Source organism: Dunckerocampus dactyliophorus, chromosome 8, assembly GCF_027744805.1.
Source record: "Dunckerocampus dactyliophorus isolate RoL2022-P2 chromosome 8, RoL_Ddac_1.1, whole genome shotgun sequence".
Classification (NCBI taxonomy): Eukaryota; Metazoa; Chordata; class Actinopteri; order Syngnathiformes; family Syngnathidae; genus Dunckerocampus; species Dunckerocampus dactyliophorus.
The window spans coordinates 4660924-4683720 of NC_072826.1; the positions used below are offsets into that span (position 1 = coordinate 4660924).

Below are 22797 nucleotides of genomic sequence, written 5' to 3' on the forward strand. Positions count from 1 at the left end.
ATAAACACTTTATAGCACTTATCCTCCACCCCTTTCTCCTTCTCAATCACATCTCCACATTTGGTGACCCTCCACGTGAATAATATGTCGACCGACAACAGAGCAGCTAATGACTTTTGGCAACACAGGAATAACACAGGAAGTGAGCAGTATTTCCACGTAGTGGCCGTGCTGGACCTCCACTTTCGTAGAAACAGTACGACACACAATTTTAGTGGTTTTGAAACCGTGAGTTTTTCATAAAGTGGAATACCTTGAAAGCTCTAACCGGCCCATTCCTACTTGCCAGTATAAGGTGCAGTCGTCATGAAGAAAACTGTGCTGCTGCTTGCAAAAACCTGAACACAAAATGCCTTTTGGTGCTCACCTCCTCTTTATTCCTGTCCTCCACTTCTGCATCGAGGAAGTCCAGCGTGACAGGTTCTGGAAGGTTCACCAGCTGAGTGAAACAAAAGGCTGCGTGTTGATTAAGCCTAACATATTAAACAGCTCAGCCTTACTCATACTGCTGCGTGCATTTAGAATAAAAGCACATTCAGGCTTCTACGTCACCTTGGGCTGTAGATTGGGATGGAGCAGGAGATATCCATTTGGGTCAATTGCAAATATGTAACCATTGGCACCAAGCTGATGAGGACAGAAGAAAGTCAAACGTCCCACCCAATGGAAAAGTAAAAAGTACCGAAAAAAAGTATTTTTCAAATGAAATGGTCGTACGGTGTAACGCGGTGTCAGCCGCTTTATCTCATCAAGATGCACGTCCACGCCCATGACGCCTAAAATCAGCTGGTTCTGGAAACACAACGAATTCAATAGTAACTTCATGGGTAGCATTTTTCCATTTGCATTTTGTTTTTCATCTTGTAGCGTTTTTGTGATTGCAGCATGTTCTGGTTGCTCTTGTTTTATGGTGTTTGCTTGTTTTGAGGTTTGCATCATTTCTGTGTCTTCACTTAAAAGTGTCTGCGGCGAAGAATTAATACAGAGTCTCCAAAATATAGCATGTGAGTCTATAAAAACATGTTTACCTGTAGGTTTCCATCCATGGTAAGATTAAACACAGGCAAAGTCCCGGTTACCACCATCCCAAGCCCCTGCACACACCATAAAAAAACCCAAATAGTTTCAATATCATGAATCATTTCAAGTATATGATGCAATCAACAACCGCAACTAATGAGATCCAATATAAGAAATGTATAACAAATTCAGCTTCATAGGCGGTACAGGTGCACGGTAATTCTTGGACGCATATGAGGGAAATATGACATCATTACATATGAGATTACCTGAACTGTGCGGGTGAGGAAATCAAGCGCTCCTTTTTTCTCCTGCCTGTGACGTTAACGGCCTGTCGTAACTTCTCCTGAGCTCACTTGTAAACAAACATTTACTTTCCGAGGAAGACATTTTGTGTGCAAGTTGTACCAAATGTGACGCAATGAGGGGAAAAAAACCCATCAAGCACACAAAAAAACCTTATCAGCCATCTGAAACGCCAGCAGCATTGTGTTTGAAAAAAGTGCATCACACTGGCTGCTCGGAGTGTGTGCCTGAATAAAGTGCGCATTGCTGAGCCACAGCAGGTAGCTCCTCCCACTCGATACTGTGGTTCTCCTGATAGTAGTGATGTGGTAGTAGTAATGTCATGATATTTGATTAGGACAAATCAACAGGTACAGTTGGTCAAATCCTAATTTGTTCCAGTCCTTCTTACCTCCAGGTGTGCACAAACTACACTTCTAAATTTTAAAAAAGTAGATATAAAAAAAAGTTTGCGATTATCGGTACCATATCAGTCTTGAGAAGCAGAAAGTTATCGGTATCAGTTTGAAAAAAAAAAATATTGTGCATCGCTAATAGACAGTGTCTCATTAGATTGAAATGAGGGTGCTATATTGGTTACGCAGCCTCACCAAAGCATCCTGGTAAACATTGGTCCACTGGACCTGCTTGGCCTCGCCGCCCGCCAGCACCATGGGGCGTCCCAGCACGTCCAGGTATTCCTAACACAAGACAAGAAATGTGAACCTGACGGTCTGCGGCTTGGAAACAAACAGTTGATGTGTGAGCCCTGTGTGTACGTATGAGCGCCACAATATGGAGGAGGAGGATGAGGGCTCAGCTGTGTCGAGGGGCAAGAGATGGACCCACCTGGGTGTTAATCCTTATGGCACAGATGGAGCGGATCTCAAAATAGTAACCTAGTGAGAGAGAGACAGAGAGGAATACAAAGTAGGCTTTGGAAAACATTCTGGCTCAATGTCGCTTACCTTTATTTGTACACGCGATCCACTGCAAGGGTGTGACATCATAGTTGTGCTGGCCCACAGAGAAGGTGAACACCCGAACCTTTACGGGAATAAACGCAGGTGCTTTCATTGACATGCTCCGCTTCTACAAACAGTTGAGCGACTGAGAGACACCGACCGTTTTGTTGGGCCAGTTGTACTGCATGAAGACGTCCTGGGCGCGGTCCTCGCCTCCATCGGTGAAAAGCATGATGATTTTATTGCAGTTGGCGCGTGGCACGTTTGTTTTCTGCACGGGAAAACAACAACAGAGTAGCTGCTTTATAGTGAGATGGAAGCGGCAGAACAGACAGAAAGCCTGACGGCCAGGCTAAAGGGTAGACCGTGACTCTGATTCCATCTGTTCTATCCATCATCCATCCATCCATCCATCCATCCATCAATTCATCCATCCATCCATCCATCCATTTTCTATACCGCTTCTCCTCATTAGGGTCGCGGGGGCATGCTGGAGCCTATCCCAGCTGACTTCATCTTACATTATTATTCAGTAGTGTTGAGTATCTATTATGGGTGTCCAGAGATCTTGCGAGATCTCGTCACTCAAGATCACTGCTTCCGTTTCATAACACACCTCATACATAGAAGAGATCCATGTCGACAATTTAGCAACATGGTCGCTATATTTACCAAGTAAGGGTGCAAATTTACTGGAAGTGTTTCTTGCGCCTTGCATTCATTCCGTAATCAAATACATGCCATCAATAAAGGTGACGTATCCGCCAGTGAGCTCCACCTCCGTAACGCCATGCAATGGACTTCTGAAAGCTGTAAAAATCCCTCCACAATGCAACCCAGACTCTGACCAACAGAGCCAATAAGGCAGAGTTTGGACACACTTCTCCGTCGCCAAGCAGCACCTCGACTTCCTGGTGAAACATGCATGGGTGTCCAAAGTGTGGCACTGGGGTCATCTGTGGAACGTGGCTTATTGCAAAAATAAACAAAAAAACAGCAAAAGTGGAAAAATAGAGCAAAAAGCCAAAATGTAACTAGAAAAAGCTAGAATGTTGATACTAATGACTAGTAAAAACAAAGATTTATCTTTAAATATATGTAAAAATGATTTTTTTATCATAAAGCGTTTTTTTAATTATAAATATGAAAGGACAGCTGGACAGCCCTGACCTAAATAGACAAAGGCAAGTAGAAAAACAGTGAGCTCTATTATCCATGCATTTTCTATACCGCTTCTCCTCTTTAGGGTCACGGGGGCATGCTGGAGCCTATCCCAACTGACTTCAGGCGACAGGCAGGGTACACTCTGGACTGGTCGCCAGCCAATCGCAGGGCACATATAGACAAACAACCATTCACACTCACATTCATACTTATGGCCAATTAACCTAAGCTCTATGTTTTTGGATGTGGGCGGAAACCGGAGTACCCGGAGAAAACCCACACACGCACGGGGGGGACATGCAAACTCCACACAGAAATGCTCAGGGGAGAATTGAACCCAGGTCTTCTCGATCTCCAGGCTCTTACTGTGTTGGCCAACATTAGACCACCGTGCGGCCCAAGCTCTATTATTATTTTTATTATTATAAATTACAACAGTGGTTTATTTGGTTTAAAAAAATGTTGACAATAATATCTTTGAGCGTCAATTTGTGGCACAAAATGCACCTGCATTGTTTTGTGACTCGGTTAAATAAAAAAGTTTTTATGTCCAGTCGTCTTGTCTTGTTCTCATAGACACAATCTCGTGCATCGTCTCATCTTGTGAGTTGGGTGACTCGTGACAAAACCGTGATAGGGTGATAAGCTGCGAAATTCAAAAAGCACTGTGGTGAGGGACGACTACACTGAGTATGGTATGGCAACATCCCTCCTTCCTGAGACAATGTACCATGTGATGGTGTTGTGTGTGTGTGTGACTTGCATTTAACAGCTGATTGAAGGCGAAATGAAAGCCAGACTTGTAGTCAGTGGTGCCTTTGGCCTGCATCTGCTGCACCGCTTCCTTGAAGATCTTCTTGTTGCGCACGTTGGCCTGCACCAGATGTTTGAAGCAAGGAACCACCGCCTCTGCCTTCTCGTTGAACTGAAACACGACAAACAGCAACATGAACACACACATCAAAAAATGCATAAAGGCCATGTCATGATAATGATAATGATGACAACCAGACACCGACCCGGGCTACGTTGACATAGTCATCATCAGACAAAGTGTCCAGCATCTCCATCACTGACGCCTTGATTAGTTTCAGTGTGAGGCCGCTGACACTGCCGCTCCTGAAGGAGCAAGCACACAATGCTGATCAGACTGCAAGAAATATTATGTATGGATGCACAAACACTTGTTTCCATTGTTCACCATTGTTTCCCATACATTCCTCTACACAAAAATGATATCAAATCACGTACACATCAACAAGAATGACCATGTCTTTGGGAGAAGAAGCACCCTGGATGTACCTGTGGTGAAAGAAAAGCGTGTACGTTATTTCGAGTGTTACACGTTGAATGTAAACATGAAAAGCATACCAGGGTCTCCTTCTGACATCATACAGGTCAATTTTATCAGGGGCTTTCCATGGAGTGGCTACAAATAAAAACACAAAGCTCTAATGAGTGACATCATAGTAACATAAACAGTCGTCCCTCGTTTATGCAGGTTAATTGGTTCCAGACCCGACCAAAGGAAGTGAATTTCTGCAAAGTAGGATTCAATATTAATAAATTGAATATTTTTATAGTTATGGCATAGAAAACCTGTTTATGATCTTCTTAATACGGTTTGTGACATTATTAGAGCCACCTAGACATGAGACATATGACACATAAATAAGATAACGTACACTCACACGTGTGGACAGCATACTTCCAGTAATGGCTATTGTCTCATTAATCTATTGCAATGCTATTGCTTTAAATGGTCAGGCAGGAAGAGAGTTCACTCTGTGCATTGCTTTCAGCACCTTAGCACGTTTGTTCCATAGAACAACGGCATGAACAGAGTGAGCCCTTTCGTCAGTCATACAGTCTCTTTGTCTTGTTGGGTGGAGGCGGGGCAGCTAGCATACACACAGAGTGCACAAGAGTGTAACGTAGTAGAAATTATGTTAGTAGACTGCAATACGTTGTCATATATTTCTCATTTTACTTTTCTTAAAAACTCGTCTCGTCACGTTCTCATAGACTCAGTCTCGTGTATCGTCTTGTCTCGTGACACCCCTAGTAATGAGGGACGACGGGGGTACTGTAGCTGGCTGGGAGTTTAAAAAGAAACCTACCAGGGTAGTAGCGGGTCACCCCGGTGGCACTCCCAAATGCTTGCCACAGTAGTGACGGATCTTCCCGACTGTTCTCCATGAAGACTTTCTCCAAAGCCTGAGTCCAGTTCAGCTCATTGAGAATGACCGGAGCTGATGGGCATCACATGTGGGGATATACAGTCATGGGAAAAATGATAGACAACCCTTGTTTCTTCAGTTTCTTGTTCATTTTAATGCCTGATACAACTAAAGGTACATTTGTTTGGACAAATATAATAATGACAACAAAAATAGCTCATAAGAATTACATTTTTTGGCAGTACAATACTACAGTAGCTATTCATGTAAGAACGTGATAACTTGATAATAACCAATTGATATTGGTTATTATCAAGAAAACCAGTTGCTAGATATCAGCTCTTAAATTAAACTCTTATGAGCTATGATTTTTGGATCAATTTTGCGCATTTGCCCCTGTTGGCCAGCATACATAACAGATAAACAACATCCAAGAAGAGAATGTGACTTACCTCCTTTGTAAATGTCTGTGGGAATCTGAACAGCCGTGTAGGAATAGTTGACATTGTTTTTGAAATTGGGGTCGTACACAAACTCCAGCTTGATGTGGGAAGGATTTTCCACTTCGCTTTCCCCATCCATGGAATACTGTGGCCATTTAGGAAAAAGACACACACGATGCACCGACACTCAACTACCACAATATTAGGTACACTGAATGCATTCCAATACGCTAGTGCATAACAATAAGAATTATCTATAATAATAATTGTATTATCATTATTTGTGTCATTTATGATATTTTATGTTGAAAGATTGATGGGTGAATTTGAAATAATGTTAATATTTATATTGGCCAGCTCCAACTAGTGGTGCCCAAGACAAGACTTACAACCAGGGGAGACAGGACCTTTTCTGTAGTCGGCCCCAAGTTGTAGAACACACTCCCCCCTCATGTAAAAACAGTAGCCACAATTGAATGCTTTAAGTCTCATCTTAAAACTTATTACTACTACCAGTACCACTACTACCACTACTACTACAAATAATAGTAATAATAATAATAATAATATATAATACATTATTATTACTTGTAGTAATAATAAATATTTTACTTTGGTACATCTTTCAATATTATAATATTATAATTATATTATAATATAATATTTTGATATAGCATTATTTTTGAATGCTTAGAAGTGCTATTTTCATAACCATATTCAATTCCACAAATCCATGTTTGTAACAAAAGGTTATTTAAAAAAAAAAAAAAGGATCGGTACCGGATCGGATCAGCGCGACTATAAAAATAAAAAAACTGCTCCGATCGGAAGCCACAAAATGTGAATCGGGACATCCCTAGTGTCTGGTGAATCGTGCTTGAACAGTCAGTTACTCACATAATCCAGCTCTGCTTTGGAGTCGTAGTACGCCATGTCCAGCTCCTGGGAACACACACCGACACACAAACTTAGCTTCCAAAACACAAATGCAAAGACACATCACAAATTGTAGGATTCTTCTTCAGTATTCTAACATTCAAACAAACAAACAAAGTGTTTTCAATGAGTAAGTGTTGATGTGTAATCAGACTGTGGTAGAGCATTGCCATCTGTTCGTGTCAATCTCTGAGCCCTAACATACTTTAGAATAAGCCTGGCATCTTCTCAGAGGCTGCTATGTTTCTATTTTTGGACTACATTTGATCTAGAAAGATTTTCTTTGAAAGTTCTGAGCCTTTCAGAGGCAGTGCTCGAAACATCCGAGTCAGTCACATAGAAGATGTGGACTGATTCTGCAAAAATCATTTACATTCTGAGTAGGGATGCATATCTTTTTTTTTACAAAACAATAGCGATAACTTTGTGCTTGTCAAGACCGATATGGTACCAATAACTGATAACTTTTTTATATCCATCCATCTTCTTCTGTTTATCCAAGGTCGGGTCACAAAGGCAGCAGCCTAAGCAGGGAAGCCCAGACTTCCCTCTCCCCGAATACATCGTCCAGCTCCTCCCAGCTGATCCCGAGGCACTCCCAGGCCATTTGAGATATATAGTCTCTCCAATGTGTCCTGGGTCTTCCCTGAGGCCTCCTACCGGTGGGACATGCCTCGAACACCTCCGCAAGGAGGCGTCAGAGGGGCATCCTGACCAGATGCCTGAGCCACCTCATCTGGCTCCTCTCAATGCGGAGGAGCAGCGGCTCTACTAGTTTCTGTCAGATGACAGTGCTTCTCACTTTATCTCTAAAGGAGAGCCCAGCCACACTACGGAGAAAAGTCATTTTCGGACATTTGTACCGGCCATCTTGTCCTTTCGGTCACTACCCAGAGCTCATGGCCATAGGTGAGGGTCGGAACGTAATCCGTCTGTCCATATCAAGTTCCATCCATGCTTCACTCGTGAACAAAAGGTACTTAAACTCCTCCACGTGGGTCAGGATCTCATCCCCGACACAGAGATGGCACTCAACCCAAAATCTGCTTTTTTATTTACATTTAAGTGTAGTTTGTGCACACCTGAACTGGAACAAATGAGGATTTCACCAACTGTACCCGTTGAATATCATGACATTACTACTACCACATCACTACTATCAGGAGAACCAGAGTATAGAGCGGACGGAGCCACCTGCTGTGGCCCAGCAAGGTGCACTGTATTCGGGCACACGCTCCGAGCAGCTGGTGTGACACCACGGAGTCTCTGCATGACAAATCTTTTGCAAACTTTTTTCACGGGCGTTACGGGTGGTTGATAAGGTTTTTTGTGTGCTCGATGGGTTTTTTTTCTCCTCATCGCAGAGCATTTGATACATCTAGCATGTGAAATGTCTTCCTCAGAAAGTGAATGTCTATTTACAAGTGAGCTCAGGGGAAGTTACCACAGGCCGTTAACGTCACAGGCAGGAGAAACAAGGAGAGCTTGATTTGGGTATTGGCGCTATTGTTAATTTTATCGGATTTATCGGCATGATGTCATAATTCTCTCATCATTAATTATTGTGCACCCCAAGTTTATTTTTGACGTAGATCATCAAGGTGACGTAATGACGTCATTGTCTAATTTGGATAATTGGCCATGACGCCTTTGTACGTGATTGTAATAGACGTTGTAACAGACATAAAGTGAGTAAAAAGCATGAAAAGCACAACACATGTGCTGAGGATTTTTTTAACCAGAATCTAAAGGAGTCTGAATGCTTGCAAAGTATAGTGACAAAGTCCCTCCTGCTACGTCTTCTTATTCTCTGGCAGACAAGGCGTGTATGGGGTGTGTTATTTAACCATTTTGCCAACTTGGATTTTAGGTTTTTAGGTGATTTTATGCCCATGTGTTTATAAACTACATCAAAATGAAAAAATAATGACTGATGCAAGATAAACAGTTTATAACACAAACGTTACCTTAATGCCATCTTGCCAGGGATGCTCTCGTTGGAGCCGCTCTGCCTCTCTGGCTAACCTCTGAGAAAACATTTGACTTAATTGGAGGAAATCAGACATGCCCCCATCTTTGAGGAATACTGGAAGTGTGCATGTTATTCAAAACACAAAGCGTCGTTGGCGACTTACTTCGAGAGCTTTGCGCTTCTTAGCCAGAAGTTTCTCAATGTCTGATGCCACCTTCTCCACGATCTTCCGAGGCTGATTCTTCACCAGACTAAAGCGTCTTCTTTCTTCATTGTAGATCTGGAAAAGCATTTTCAGTGCAGAGAATTTATACATTCTCAAGTCTGAACAGCACATTGTCAAAAATAAAGCTTGTGAATTTTCAGCACCGAGCCTTTTTATGTTTAAATCCATGGGACACAGGGGACCACTCGCTGCTTTTCATGCCATCTCTTCACACATTCCCTCAGGCAGTTGTCACAGGGGGATTTCATCACTCCCGAATAACATGTGGATGTTGAGGATATATAGGATTGTTACTCAGACAGTATACTCTATGTTTACGGATCATTTTAAGGCAAAAGTATTTTCATTTTAAAGATGTTCTTAACATGTGTCCCTTGTGTCTGTTTATGAGCACCAAATGAGATCTTCCCCACAAAATCTATCATCTTCCTCACTCCACTTTTGAGAGAAGAGGACGCCAAAACAGTCGGTTTTGAAGTACAGTGGAACCTCGGTTGAATGGCAGTTGAATCTGGGATTCAGGAGGAGCAGCGTGGTTTTGGTCCTGGTCGTGGAACTGTGGAGCAACTCTACACTCTCGGCAGGGTCCTTGTGGGTGCATGGGAGTTTGACCATGAGCATTTCACCATGTTCCTTTAGGAATCCTGTGAGGAGTACTCCGGGAGTATTGGGTACCAGACCTAAATTCAGGCGGCTCGCGCCCTGCTTTACCGGTGTCAGAGCCTGGTCCGAATTGCCGGCAATAAGTTGGACTCGCTCCCAGTGAGGGTTGGACTCCGCCAGGGCTGCGGTTTGTCACCGATTCTGTTCATTACTTTTATGGACAGAACTTCCAGGCACAGCCAGGGTGTTGAGGGGATCCGGTCTGGTGGCTGCAGGATTGGGTCTCTGCTTTTTGCAGACGATGTGGTCCTGCTGGCTTCATCAGGCTGTGATCTTCAACTCTCACTCGTGTTTTTCAGGCTGCAAGACAACGTGTGTCTTTCGTACGTTTTGCTGGTGTCAGTTTTGGGGAAAATGTCCATTTTTTCATACGTGGCACTTGCGAACTCCACGTGTGCCGCACTTGCACCCCACATACAACACACATTAAGATATTTCATACGTCCTCTGTGCGTGTGGAGATCGTACTCCTTCCTGGTCACCCCAACTATTGTACATTCTCCACGAACAAAATAAAAAAAGCAGCAATTTGGGAAACGCCAAAACTCGCATGGCAAAGAAATCCTATGTCCGGTTGTGACCGTTTTTTCAGGAAAAACCTCCTTCCTCATGGACATACACTGCCTCTGACCCGCCCCCAGCTGGATGAGTCTTCCCCGTGTATACGCCCACCACTGTGTAAAAAAGAATGCTTCGCTACACATTTTCAAATAAAGCGCTGCCAACTATCCGTCAGCGAGCTACGGACGTGAGAGCTCTAGGTTTTTCGTCAGCGAATGGGCTAACCCGGCATGATGTTGTTGTTGAAATGTGCAATGTCAGCAAAACAAGCGAGAACGTTTCTCCAACACATCATTGATGGTGTTTCAGCATGGAGGAATTAATGAGGACTCAATGAACAAGTGCATCTCCCAAGCAAGCATTAGTGCAAGCTGCCATCTGACCATCTGCTCAGCTGCGACACTAACAGAGCGGACATGTGCCCACGCTCCCGCACATCTTCCACCCCGAGCACGCCTCCCTCGCTCGCTCTCCCCCGCTCACATGATCTCTGCTCCACTTCGCCAGAGACGACAGCCTCTTTCAGCCCCGCTGACACCAAGTCTGAATCTCAATGAGGGGTCCTGCTCTCCCGGGCCCAATTTTCACTCATCTTCTTCAAGCGTTCTTTTTGTACACTAACGCCGTAATGAGTTTTTAACGAAGATCATCTGAAATTTAAATGCAACATGCTCTGTAGTTTTGGTTCCATGAATCATACACCTGCATGACTTCTGAGTAGCTGGATTACTAGAGCTGATATCTAGGACAGCGGCTACCATCACTACAGTATCTCATTTAATCACAGCACTCGTCTGTGGTCAATCTTGGGATTAGGAAAAAATACATAAATCAAAATAACTTGAATCTAAACAAAGAAATAATCCACTTATTTACCAATAAAACTGTGCCCTCTTTGGCATTATAATAACGATCTTAAACACAAGTACAAATTATTTAATTATTGAATACATAATATAGAATTACAATACGTACATCATTTTAATTCATTCATTTAAATGAATTTTTTTTTTTAATAATTTTTTTGTCTTTCTCAGTTCGAGCCATAAAAATCTGTTCAAGCAAAATAGCACATGATTATATTAACGTGCGCTAAGGAGACCCACAGAAAAACAAGAGCGGAAAGGTTGTGTTTGTGTTTGTGATGCACCTGTGTTTTGCACTCGCTTTGCACACTGCGAGGTGCACATCTGGCGGACTCCAGCGCAGTAAAAAAAAAAAAAAGGCTGAATATTGAAAAAAAACAAACAAAAAGAGAGAGCGAGAGTAGGATGCTCACCCCTTTCAGCTGCTGAGCTCCACTGATGTGCTGAAAGACTCTGTCGATCTCCTGCTCGATGCGCCTCGCCCAGTGCATTATCCTGCAGATAAACATCACAGCCTGACTGCAACGCCTATTGTGCATGTGTGTGCGTGTGTGCGTGTGTGCGTGTGTGTGTGTGAGCATCATGCACCAACACAATTGCTTTCACAAGTCACAGTTACAACATCCAGTATTTAAACGTACTATGACTGATGAACACTCAAATTACACATAAAAATTGCTGCTGCAATTGGCTGGCATGGGTGTACCCCGCCTGTCGCCCGAAGTCAGCTGGGATAGGCTCCAGCATGCCCCCGCGACCCTAATGAGGAAGAAGTGGTATAGAAAATGGATGGATGGATGGAAGTGCTGCTGACACGCATGCACGATGCTACAAAGGTGACGATGACCACAGAACAGGAAATGAAGCTAATTCTGGCATACAGAAGCAGGTGCACGTCTCTATCCTGGCTGCCGCGCACGGCTGTGGCTATGAACCCAGTAAACTTGCACCCAGGCACATTCCATAGCAGTGAACTTCCCGTTTGTGATTAACATGCAACTTGTAAAAACAGCCCGTGAAGAAGGCTTTGCGATGGGGACAGTTTGACCTCGGAACATATTCCAACATTCCAATTACTTTGATGATTTTAGGTGCCCGTTGTTGTCAAATTAGACCGGGGGAAGTGAGAGCAAGTGTGCTATTTATAGTTTGTAGCGTTCTGCGTAACCGCGGCAAAGTAATTGCCCGACAAAGTTGAAAACGGTGCCACTTGATTTGAAACCCCACTTCAGTTCCGCCCATGCATTGCAAAGAACCCCAACATGCGTTACATCGCTGGACGGGTTTCGAAGGCAGCATGAGTCCTATTTATATTTGGTGACATCGTGTGTAACCATGGCGATGTCATTCACAAACAAAGCTCCAAACGAGCCGCTTGATTAGGAACCACATTTAGCCCATACCGTGCCAAGTACCCCAACGTGCAGGATGTTACATCACAGGATACACTTGCATTCGCTAACATTACGTGTAACCATAGCAACGGGATTCATTACCAACTATGCCAGGGGTGTCCAAAGCGCGGCCCCGGGGCCATTTGTGATTTTATCGGCCCGCAGCGCAGTCATTTAACAAGGAAATTAAAAAAAAAAAAAAAACAACAGCAGCAGCAAAAATGGTGAAATCAATCAAAAGAATCAAAATGAAGAGAAGAGTTGTAATCTAGCAAAGAAAAAAAGCCATAATTTCACAGGAAAAATGTCATTTTAGTAGCATGAAGTTGAAATATTAAAAACTTTTTTTTGGTCAAAAACAGTGAATAAAAATAGTAATTTTTGGAAACTTAGGTAGGGGGAAAATTTATAAAAGTAAAAAGTATTAGGAGAAGAAAATATACAAGAACAAAGTTGAAATATTTGGAAAATTATACAGAAAAAACATCAGAAATAGAAAACAAATGAGAAAAACAATGTTTTCCGATGGGGGAAAAAGTTGCAATTTTATGATATCACATCAATATCATTTTAGTAACAATGTTGAAATAAAGAAAAAATACATTATTTTTTTTAAAAGATAAAAAATGTCATGGGAATAAAGTTATAATTACGAGAAGAAAATTCACAAAAGGAAAGCTGAAATGAAGTAGTTGGAAAATTAAAAAAAAAACATCAGAAATGGAAAAAACAGCTGTAATTTCACAGGAATAAAGTCAAAATATGAAGAAAAAAGTCATAATCGAATGAAGAACAAACAAAAAGTCGCAATTTTACAAGAATAAACTTGTATTATTATGGAAAAAACGTCATTTTTAGCAGCATTTCACCTGGATTACAGCGGTGAAATGCAGTTTTTTGTCACGTTACATACTGCATACTGTCGCTTCTTAGCATATCTCTGTGTGTTGCTTTCCAAAATATCAAAGTGGCCCTCGCATCCTTTCATTTTTCACTATGTGGCCCTCGCCGGAAAAAGTTTGGACACCCCTGATCTATGCTCTTTTTAGTTTTTTTTACAGTATGTTCCTAAATGCAACTTTAACAGCAAAACGCTAATCCATCCCGCAGTTAAGAGTGAACACCAGCACGTTCTTCCGGCACAAAATGTCTTTTTTGAAACAGCAGCGTGTGACGATGACACACACACACATACACACACACACACACACACACACACACACAAGCACACACACGGAGTGTGAAGATGAAGATGAGTTTTGGTGGTGCACTGTGAGAAGAGCAGCCGGTCTACTCCAAGCGAAGATGGACCACCGCCAGCACGAACGCAACAAAGTTTACGTAATGCATTATTTAACAAACGAGCGGCTCTAAAATTAGAGGCTCTTTTCAAAATATCTCTTTGCTTTTAAACGGCAACATCGGAATGCGCCCCCCCCCCCCAAAGAGTCGTTAAAACCAAGGCGAGTGTGCATAAATAAGTAAAGGGCTTCCAATCATAAAAAGATATTTCATTCAGCAGAACAAAAGAGGTCAGTCAATGTTCCGCCTTGTGCCTCTTTGATTATTTTTAGCGACTAAAACAAAGAAAAGGAGACGTGGCATGAAAAGAGGACACTTCAGAGGCTTCTCACCCACTGCAGACGTCCTTATTATTCATTCTTTGTACGACTCGCTCAGTGGCGGCCCGCCATAAATACATTTGAACCGCCACAAATAGATTTGGCTCTCGCACATGAAGCCGTCATAGCAGGACTGACTCTCATGTATCCAAACTTTCAAATCCATTTCCAGAAGTCCCTCATGTGAGATTTGCTCAGAAAATGAAATATGCATCAAGTCAAGCTCTAATGGAATCTCACAGCGCATGTGCAGGCATGTAGCTAGTAGCATCTAATGCACTGAAGTCCACATAATATAGTCACTTGTTGACTTGTTGACTTGTTGACTTGTTGTTCAACTGCTGATCATAACACGAGAAAGATTCCCGCGGAAAGTTTGAGCAGGCCTGCCACCTGTTGCTAACCTCTGGCCCGGCGTTGCAGACCGACTCGGTGGCTTCTGAGCTATTTTTAACTTTTTTTTAAATTATGATAACATGGGAACGTCTCCTGCTGCAGCAGACGGCTGTTAAGGTGCAAAATCTCAATGCAATATGCAAAATGATCAAACGATAAATACGCTCAGTACCAGGAGTGCAGTTGTATTGTGATTTTGTATCATGCCATATAAATGTATACAATTTAATATGAGGATATTAGCTAAAATACCACCATGCTAACAGTTAGCATGCTAGCATCTACCAAGATAGCGCCGAATACCGAAAGTGTCAAAGCAGTTCTGCAGTGTCCCTACATCGTGTCATGTATTTATTTGCATTTTGACACCAGTACAATGGGTAAACTACTAACATGCTAACAGTTATCATACTAGCTCCTAGCAAGGTAGCACGAAGTACCGGAAGTGCCAAAGCAGTTCTATATTGTCCCTACATCGTATGATGTATTTATTTGCATTTTGACATGAGTACAATAGCTAAAATGCTAACAGTTATCATGATAGCACATAGTATGATAGCATGAAGTACCGAAAGTGCCAAAGCAGTTCTGCAGTGTCCCTACATTGTGTCATGGAAATATTTGCATTTTGACATGAGTACAATAGATAAAATGCTAACATGCCAACAGTTAGCATGCTAGAACCTAGCAAGATAGCAATAAATACCAAAAGTGCCAAGGAAGTTCTATAATGTCCCTACATCATGTCATGTACTGTATATATTTGCATTTTGACATGAGTAAAAGAGATAAAATATGAACAGTTAGCATGCTAGCACTTAGCAAGATAGCACTAAGTACCAAAAGTGCCAAGGCAGTTCTATACATAGTGTCCCTACATCGTGTCATGTATATATTTGCATTTTGACACAAGTACAATAGTTAAAATGCTAACAGTTATCATGATAGCACCTAGCATGAGAGCAATAAGTACTGATACTGTCCCTACATCATGTATTTGTATTTTGACTCAAGCAAAATAGCTAAAATTATAACATGCTAACAGTTAGCATGCTAGCACCTAGCGAGATAGCAATTAGTGCTGAAGGTGCCAAAGCAGTTCTATAGTGTCCCCACATCATGTCAAGTATACATTTGCATTCTGACACGAGTCCAATAGCTAAAATGCTACCATGCTAAAAGTTGTCATGCTCGCCCCTAGCAAGATAGCACTAAGTGCCGAAAGTGCCAAGGCACTTCTATAGTGTCCCTACCTACATCGCGCCGTGTATAATATCTGCAGTACAACAGCTAAAATGCTAACATGCTAACAGTTTGCATGAAGTTAACATGAATGAATATTAATGCTGCGTACAAATTTGCCAATATTCACCCATAAATGGAAATGCGCATCTGACTAGAGGAGCGTGGGGTCGCCAAGATGGCAACATTGATCCCTCCTGCAAAGTCTTCTAATTCTCCGACGGCCCAGCAACGACAAGCTACGTTCACAAACAGTCCCGTTGTAATGTGTTTATGAGCCAGGGTGAACAGGTAGCGCCTCGTCTATTTGTGGCGGTTCAAATGTACCTGTGGCGGGCCACTGATATACGATGTGAGTGATAAGATACACAAGAGAAAGAAAAGTATTTTGGATATGAAGGCATCTACACCAAAAGAGAGACATTTATGTCACGGTGACTAAATAAGAAAGTACAGTAGTTACTGTTCAGTGCAGCTGCTTCAGGGTTGACGGGGAAAAACTGATGAAGCGCAAAGTCAGCGATCGATTGGCGGATATTGATGAACTAATCTCTCACGAACGATTCCTTCATTAAGTGAAGCCCTGCTCTGGTGTAACGAGCTGTTATCTACTGCCCGCTCCTCCATCCTGCATCGCCACAAAGGTCAATTCCTGTCCCTCCAGGTACTGCAACTTTTCACCAGTGTACCCCCCGGGGTTAATTAGCGCACGCCAGTGTAGCTTTTTGTACATTCTCCATGGCCGTGTATCTTATCGCTGTCAAGTCAAGTGACAAGGCTGCAAAAGCAGACGGAGGGGAACAAACTGCTGTTTTTTTCCCTGAGTCACTGCGGATATACTTCATCATTGTTCCTCACGCTGCACACACATGTATTATCTAAGCAATGTAAGGTGTTACTAGACTTCTAAAGCATTAGAAACGTACAATCATTTACTTAACGGCCCTTACCGTAATGCAGAGAATACCTTCAGTACCAAAAAAACACCTAAAAACACTCAGAAGAGACAAGCTAAGGTAATGTATGGTAAACTAAGCCACAAAAACAAAGCTAAGCTACGCTAACTGAACAACACCTTAACTATGAAGACATGAGCTAAGCTAACAGAAGACAAACTAAGACACCTAAAATTGAGAAGAAATAAGATAAGATACAGTGTGCTAAGATGAAATATGATGCACTAAAATAGGCTAAGCTCATACAGGCTAAAGTAAGCTACTGTAACTAAACGAAGCTAAGAAGAGACAAGCTAAGCTAATATAAGCTAAACAAGGGTACCCAAAGAAAAATATGCTAAGATATAACATATGTTAAAATACGCAAGGACACCTACTTTACGCAAACAAGAGCTAAGCTAAGCTAATATAAACTAAACTAAGTTAAGCGGGGACAAGTGAAAATAATATAAACTAAAGTAAACTACACACAAAACAAGCTAAGAGACAAACTAAACTATCAATTCTGTTGATGGCAGTGGTGTCCAAAGTGCGGCCCAGGGGCCAGTTGTGGCCCGTGGCTGTTTTTTGTTGGCCCGCAGCACATTCTAAAAATATGATTTAAACAGAAAATTAAAAAAAAAAATCAAATACATCAAAAACAGAAAAAGAAAGTTTGAATATCACGAGAATAAAGTCAAAATATTTTGGCAATAAAGTCATAATTACAAGAAAAACATTTATAAGAAGAAAGCTGAAATAGTTGGAAAATTTGAAGAAAAAAACATCAACAACAGCAGTAAAACTGTAATTTTACAAGAATAGCAGAATAAAAATCCAAACTTTATGAGGAAAAAGTTGCATCCTCACAAAAAAGTTACAATTTTATGGGATAAACGCGTAATATTATGAGGAAAAATAATGTCATTTTAGTAGCACGGAGTTGAAATATAAATATTTTTTTAAGTCATAATATTATAAGAAATAAGCAAAACAAAATGAAGTTGTAATTTTTGAAAAATTAGACTGGGGAAAAAGTGATAAAATGATCGGAATAAAGTCGTAGCACAACAAAAGGAAAATCTGTAAGAAGAAAGTCAATTTTTTAAAAAATAACAGCAGAAATGGAAAAAAACAGCGGTAATTTTATGAGAATAAGAGAACAAAGGTCAAAATATTTACAGAATAAAGTTGTATTCTAACGAGAAAAAAAGTCACAATTTTACGAGACTAAACTCATCATATCATGAGGAAAAATGTCATTTTAGTCACGAAAAACTTGAAATATTTTTCGAAAATTTTATTTTTCACAAGTCTTAATATTATGAGAAACAAACAAAACAACATAAAGTTGCAATTTTTGAAAAATGTGGTGAAAAAAAGGTATAAAATTGCAGGAATCAAGTCAAAAAGTTCCAAAAAGAAAATGTATGAAGATTTATTGTTTAAAAAGAAAGCTTAAATTTGGGAAAAAATAAAAAATAAACAGCAAAATGGGAAGAAAAAGATGTAAATATCTACGATGCGTGTGCTGCTTTCCAAAATGTGAAAGTGACAAAGTTGCATCATTTCATTTCCCACCGTGTGGCCTCCTGCAGGGAAATAGTTTGGACACCCCTGGTGGCTGGCCTGTATGAGAGGATGACTCAAGACAACAATAGTGGACATGCGAGCTGGAAAAAGTAGTAAATGATCGGTGCTGCGCTATGAATTGCTCATTAGAAACACGTAGATGTTCTTCGTGGTGGCCACTCTGCTTCATGGAGCGTTGACGGAGGAGCGAGCAGGAGGGCAGGAGGGCTGTGTCAGCCATATTTGAGCACTCAGCACAAAATTGATCTTTACATGAGCACCAGCGAGCAATGCACCCCCGGCCTTTCAAAGACACGCCCTCCGATTGTTTGTGTTAGTGAATCAAGTCTCTGAGTCCGCTGACTGGGATCTGTGAGCCAATTGGAATGAATCATCCGTCTCTGCCGTGTTTCCGGTGAGTCGGCTAACTGGCCTCGCTGGCTTAACAAGCAGCCAGCCAGAGGACTCAAAGGATCCCGATCGTGGAGACGTCAGACTCACGACGCAGGTCATTCGGGAACCCACCGTCTCTTCATACGACAATTTTTCTCCCCCCGCTCGGGGAAAAAAAACCTGATAGTTCCTTCAGGTAAATGTAATTACCTTTAGGAGGGCTAAAGCCCAGGGGTGTCCAAACTTTTTCCACAGGGGGCCACATACCGAAAAATGAAAGGATACGAGGGCCACATATTTTAAAAAAAACACACCTCAGCTACTGTAAGTGGAACAAGTGTATTATTCGTACAAACTTCCAGTTTTGCTCTTTTTTCCCCCATTTTTGCTGCTGTTTTTTTAACATTTTTCCAAATATTTCAACTTAAATAATCTTCCTAAATGTTCTTTTCGTATTATTACGACTTTATTCACATATTATAACTTATTCCCCCAAATCTAATTTTCCAAAAATTTACATCTTAATTTTTTTGTTCCTCATATTACGACTTTTTAAAAAAATAACATATTTTTTCTTTAATGTTCCACCTCTAAGCGACTAAAAGAGCTTTTTTCTCGTGAGACTACGACTTTCTCTTCATATTTTCACTTCACTCTCATAAAATCGCAGCTGTTTTTTTCTCCAGACTATTTCAACTTTCTTCTTGAAAGTTTTCTTCTCGTAATTCTGACTTTATTCCCATAATATTTCCACTCTATTTCCACAATATTATTACTTTTCCCCCAAGCAAATGTTTCAAAAATTCCAAATGTCTTTCTTCTGCTAAAAGGATTTTGTTCCTCATAATATTACAAATGTATTCTTGTAAAATTGTGACTTATTTCTCATTATATTTTGACTTTATTCTCTGAAAATTACAGCTATTTTTTTTCCATTTCTGCAGAGATAACTTTTCTCACATTTTCCAACAATTTCAACCTTTTTATTGTAAACTTTCTTCTCATAATTGTGTATTTACTCCGCAACCAAATTTTCCAAAAGTTACAACTTTATTTGTGGTTGTGTTTGAAAATTCACTGGTGATTTTTTTCCCATTTTTGCTGTTATTGCTCTTATGTTTTTTCTTGAGTTTTCTTATTAAATTATATTTTTAGAATGTGCTGACGTTGTAATATTTTGTTGTTATAACTTCCCCCCCAACCTAATAGTTCAAGAATTATTTTGATTGGATTGTTTCTCCTAATATTGCAATTTTTACAAAATAATGTATTATTTCTTTCATATTTCATCTCCTGGCTGTATTTAGATACTTTTTTTATGTACATCGAGGACTTCCTGTATGCTGCGGCCCCCAATCAGCCCCCGGGGGCCACACTTTGGTCACCCTAGAGTTTATAGTCGGCATGCATATTAATCTGCAAGTCCAGCACACAAAGAGCTGAAAGTCATCCATAAAAATAGGAGTGCACTGTGCCCCCCTAATCAAGTTGAAATGAAAAGACATTTATTGACGTGTTGTGGTTGTGCTAGTTCTACTAAAATGCCCTTTTTAATGTGGCTGGCGAATGTGGGTGCATGTTGTCATGAACACATTACATAACATCCTAATTATGAGCGTGTGTGCGCGTGCGTGCGTGTTGTCAATGGAGCGAACGAGCTGCAAAGTTGTTCGGAGGCTCCGCTAGAGTCCACTTACGTGTACTGTTGCGGGAAGGTGAGCCCCTCCGAACCAGGCCACGCCGCGCCGCCGAGCATCACGATGACCTGCAGAGACAGCAAGCGGACGTCGCCGAAACACTTCCCGCCTATCGCCACCATCTTCCATTCGAATGGACGGACGCAAGGAAGAAGGGGAGCGGGAGAGAGAGGGAGTGAGAGAGAAAGAGGACCCGGGCGTCCGGTTCAGTTGGCGGGCGAGTTCATCTCCACCGCGTCGGCAGGCGAGGAGGAGAGGACGCGCGGGAAGGAGGAAGGCTTTGGTCGTGAAGGCATCACGATGCTCTAATGCAGCTGCCAAGACACTGCAGCGTCTCTGCTGATCCTGTTCCCACTTACAACACCTCCTCTTCCTCCTCCTTTTCCTCACTAGGGGTGGGCGGGTCCATCCGCATGTCGATGGCATCGATACTCAAAATAGTATCAGTATCAGTTCGATACTACGATCATGCGATGACGTATACGTTTATACTCAGATTGTACAATATTGATCCACAAGTACAAGTACTGATAATAAACGCTGTGTTTATTTTTGTTTAGATTTTTCTTTTCGTATTTTACGTATTTTTTTATGTTATGGATTTTCTTACCACTGTATGTAAATGCGCTTTATGTTGTTATTTGAAGTTATCCCCCCCCCTGCACCTGGGTTGTGAGATAAGACCACGGTTGACCCCCGTGCATGGGCCTGGGGAACAAATGTGCCATACAAAGGTCATGGGGCACATTACGCCAGCGTGTGAAGTCAGCTGTTTTCTCTGTCAGTCCACTTCTTAAACTAATCATGACTGATGACGTAACTGAACTCATCACATCCATTTCTGTGGTACCGCCCACCCGTGGCAATAAAAGAAGCGCGGGGAGAGTGTCCCACCAGAGAGTGTTGCAGTGTGGCACAGACGCTCTCTCCTCGCGCGAGAAAATCTCAAATCTTGTTTTCTGTGTCATTTTGTTAGTTCTTTGGTGGTTGGGGGCAAGTTCCCCTGAAATTTTGTTATTTTAATCAAGATTAGGGGTGTCCAAACTTTGTCCAGGGAGAGCCACATCGTGAAAAATGAAAGAGTGCAACTTTTCCACTTTGATATTTTGCAGAGATTTCCCCATTTTTGCTGGGTTTTTTTTTTTCTCAGTAGGCAAGTCAGGACTTCCTGGTCCACCTCTTCCAGTTCCACCAGGAGGAAACCAAGGCCAGCTTTGAGACATAATCCCTCCAGCGTTGTCTGCCCCAGGGCCTCCTACCGGATAGGCATGCCTGGAACACCTCAACCAAGTAGGCGTCCAGGGGCAGCCGGACTAGATGCCCGAACCACCTGGGCTGGCTTCTCTCCATGTGAAGGGGCAGCAGCGGTACTCTGAGCCCCTCCCGGGTGGCTGAGCTCCTCACCCTATCTCAAGATCCCAAGATACTTGAACTCTTTCACCTGGGGCAAGACCTCCCTCCCAACCCAGAGGTGCAATCCACCCTTTTCTGACTGAGAACCATGGCCTCGGATTTGGAGATGCTGAACTTCATCCCAGAAGCTTCACAGTTAGCGGCAAACCGCCCCAGTAAACGCTGAAGGTCACAGTCTGATGAGGCCATCAGGACCATATCCTCTGTGAATAGCAGAGACGAGAACCTAAGACCTTGTTTTCTTGTTAAATCATATTTTTAGAATGTGCTGCAAGGCCACAAATGCACCACACTTTGGACACACCTCATCTACGTAGACCATACTATACGCTGCAGCAAAGTCATTTCCAGCAAAGAATCAATAATGTATCAATTTATTTATTTACTTATACTCTATATTATGTTCAATTGTTCACAAATAAGCATGTAAACAATTTGTGTTTGTTTTATTCTGAATATAATAAGGAGCTCGAACATTTTCAAGTAAGAAGTATCTTCAAGGAGTGTCTTCAAGTACCGGTATCGGCAATACCGGCCCAGTATTGTATCGGATCGATAACAAATTTGCAGAATCGCCCACCCGTATTCCTCGCAGGCGGGCGCCTCCACGACACCGCCACCCCCCGCCCCCCTCAGTGGATGGATGATGGCACGCTCACGTTCACCAGGCAACGGCAACGCATCAGGTTGAGGTTTTATTTATATCTGCGGGGCCACGTGGGGTTTGCATAAATTGAGGTGGTTTTTAAAGGAAAGCTGCAACGAGCTGCTGGAGGACACTGAACGCAACTCCAGTCAGTATTAGGAAGAGTCAATATGCAAGAGACGATAAGGATGCTCAGCATACACGAT

At 42.0% G+C, this 22797-nt stretch overlaps 1 protein-coding gene across 2 annotated transcripts in view; it reads right to left on the reverse strand.

The window, feature by feature from the left end:
- Positions 1-20918, reverse strand: part of cacna2d2b (calcium channel, voltage-dependent, alpha 2/delta subunit 2b) — a 34034-nt gene extending 13116 nt beyond the window's left edge. The window contains exons 1-19 of one of the 2 annotated variants that reach the window (XM_054784543.1): positions 20533-20917; positions 11695-11776; positions 9129-9245; positions 8961-9020; positions 6955-6999; positions 6067-6202; positions 5555-5686; positions 4806-4863; positions 4686-4736; positions 4454-4553; positions 4198-4359; positions 2431-2541; positions 2274-2352; positions 2155-2204; positions 1917-2006; positions 1029-1094; positions 718-792; positions 553-627; positions 368-439 (exon numbers count right to left, since the gene is read on the reverse strand). In XM_054784543.1, the coding sequence (XP_054640518.1) occupies positions 368-439; positions 553-627; positions 718-792; positions 1029-1094; positions 1917-2006; positions 2155-2204; positions 2274-2352; positions 2431-2541; positions 4198-4359; positions 4454-4553; positions 4686-4736; positions 4806-4863; positions 5555-5686; positions 6067-6202; positions 6955-6999; positions 8961-9020; positions 9129-9245; positions 11695-11776; positions 20533-20654 (1683 nt within the window). In that variant the 5' untranslated portion in view covers positions 20655-20917. Of the gene's footprint in view, positions 1-367; positions 440-552; positions 628-717; positions 793-1028; positions 1095-1916; positions 2007-2154; positions 2205-2273; positions 2353-2430; positions 2542-4197; positions 4360-4453; positions 4554-4685; positions 4737-4805; positions 4864-5554; positions 5687-6066; positions 6203-6954; positions 7000-8960; positions 9021-9128; positions 9246-11694; positions 11777-20532 lie in introns of both variants that reach the window. The other variant, XM_054784544.1, reaches the window with a different exon arrangement.
- Between the last annotated feature and the right edge of the window lie 1879 nt (positions 20919-22797).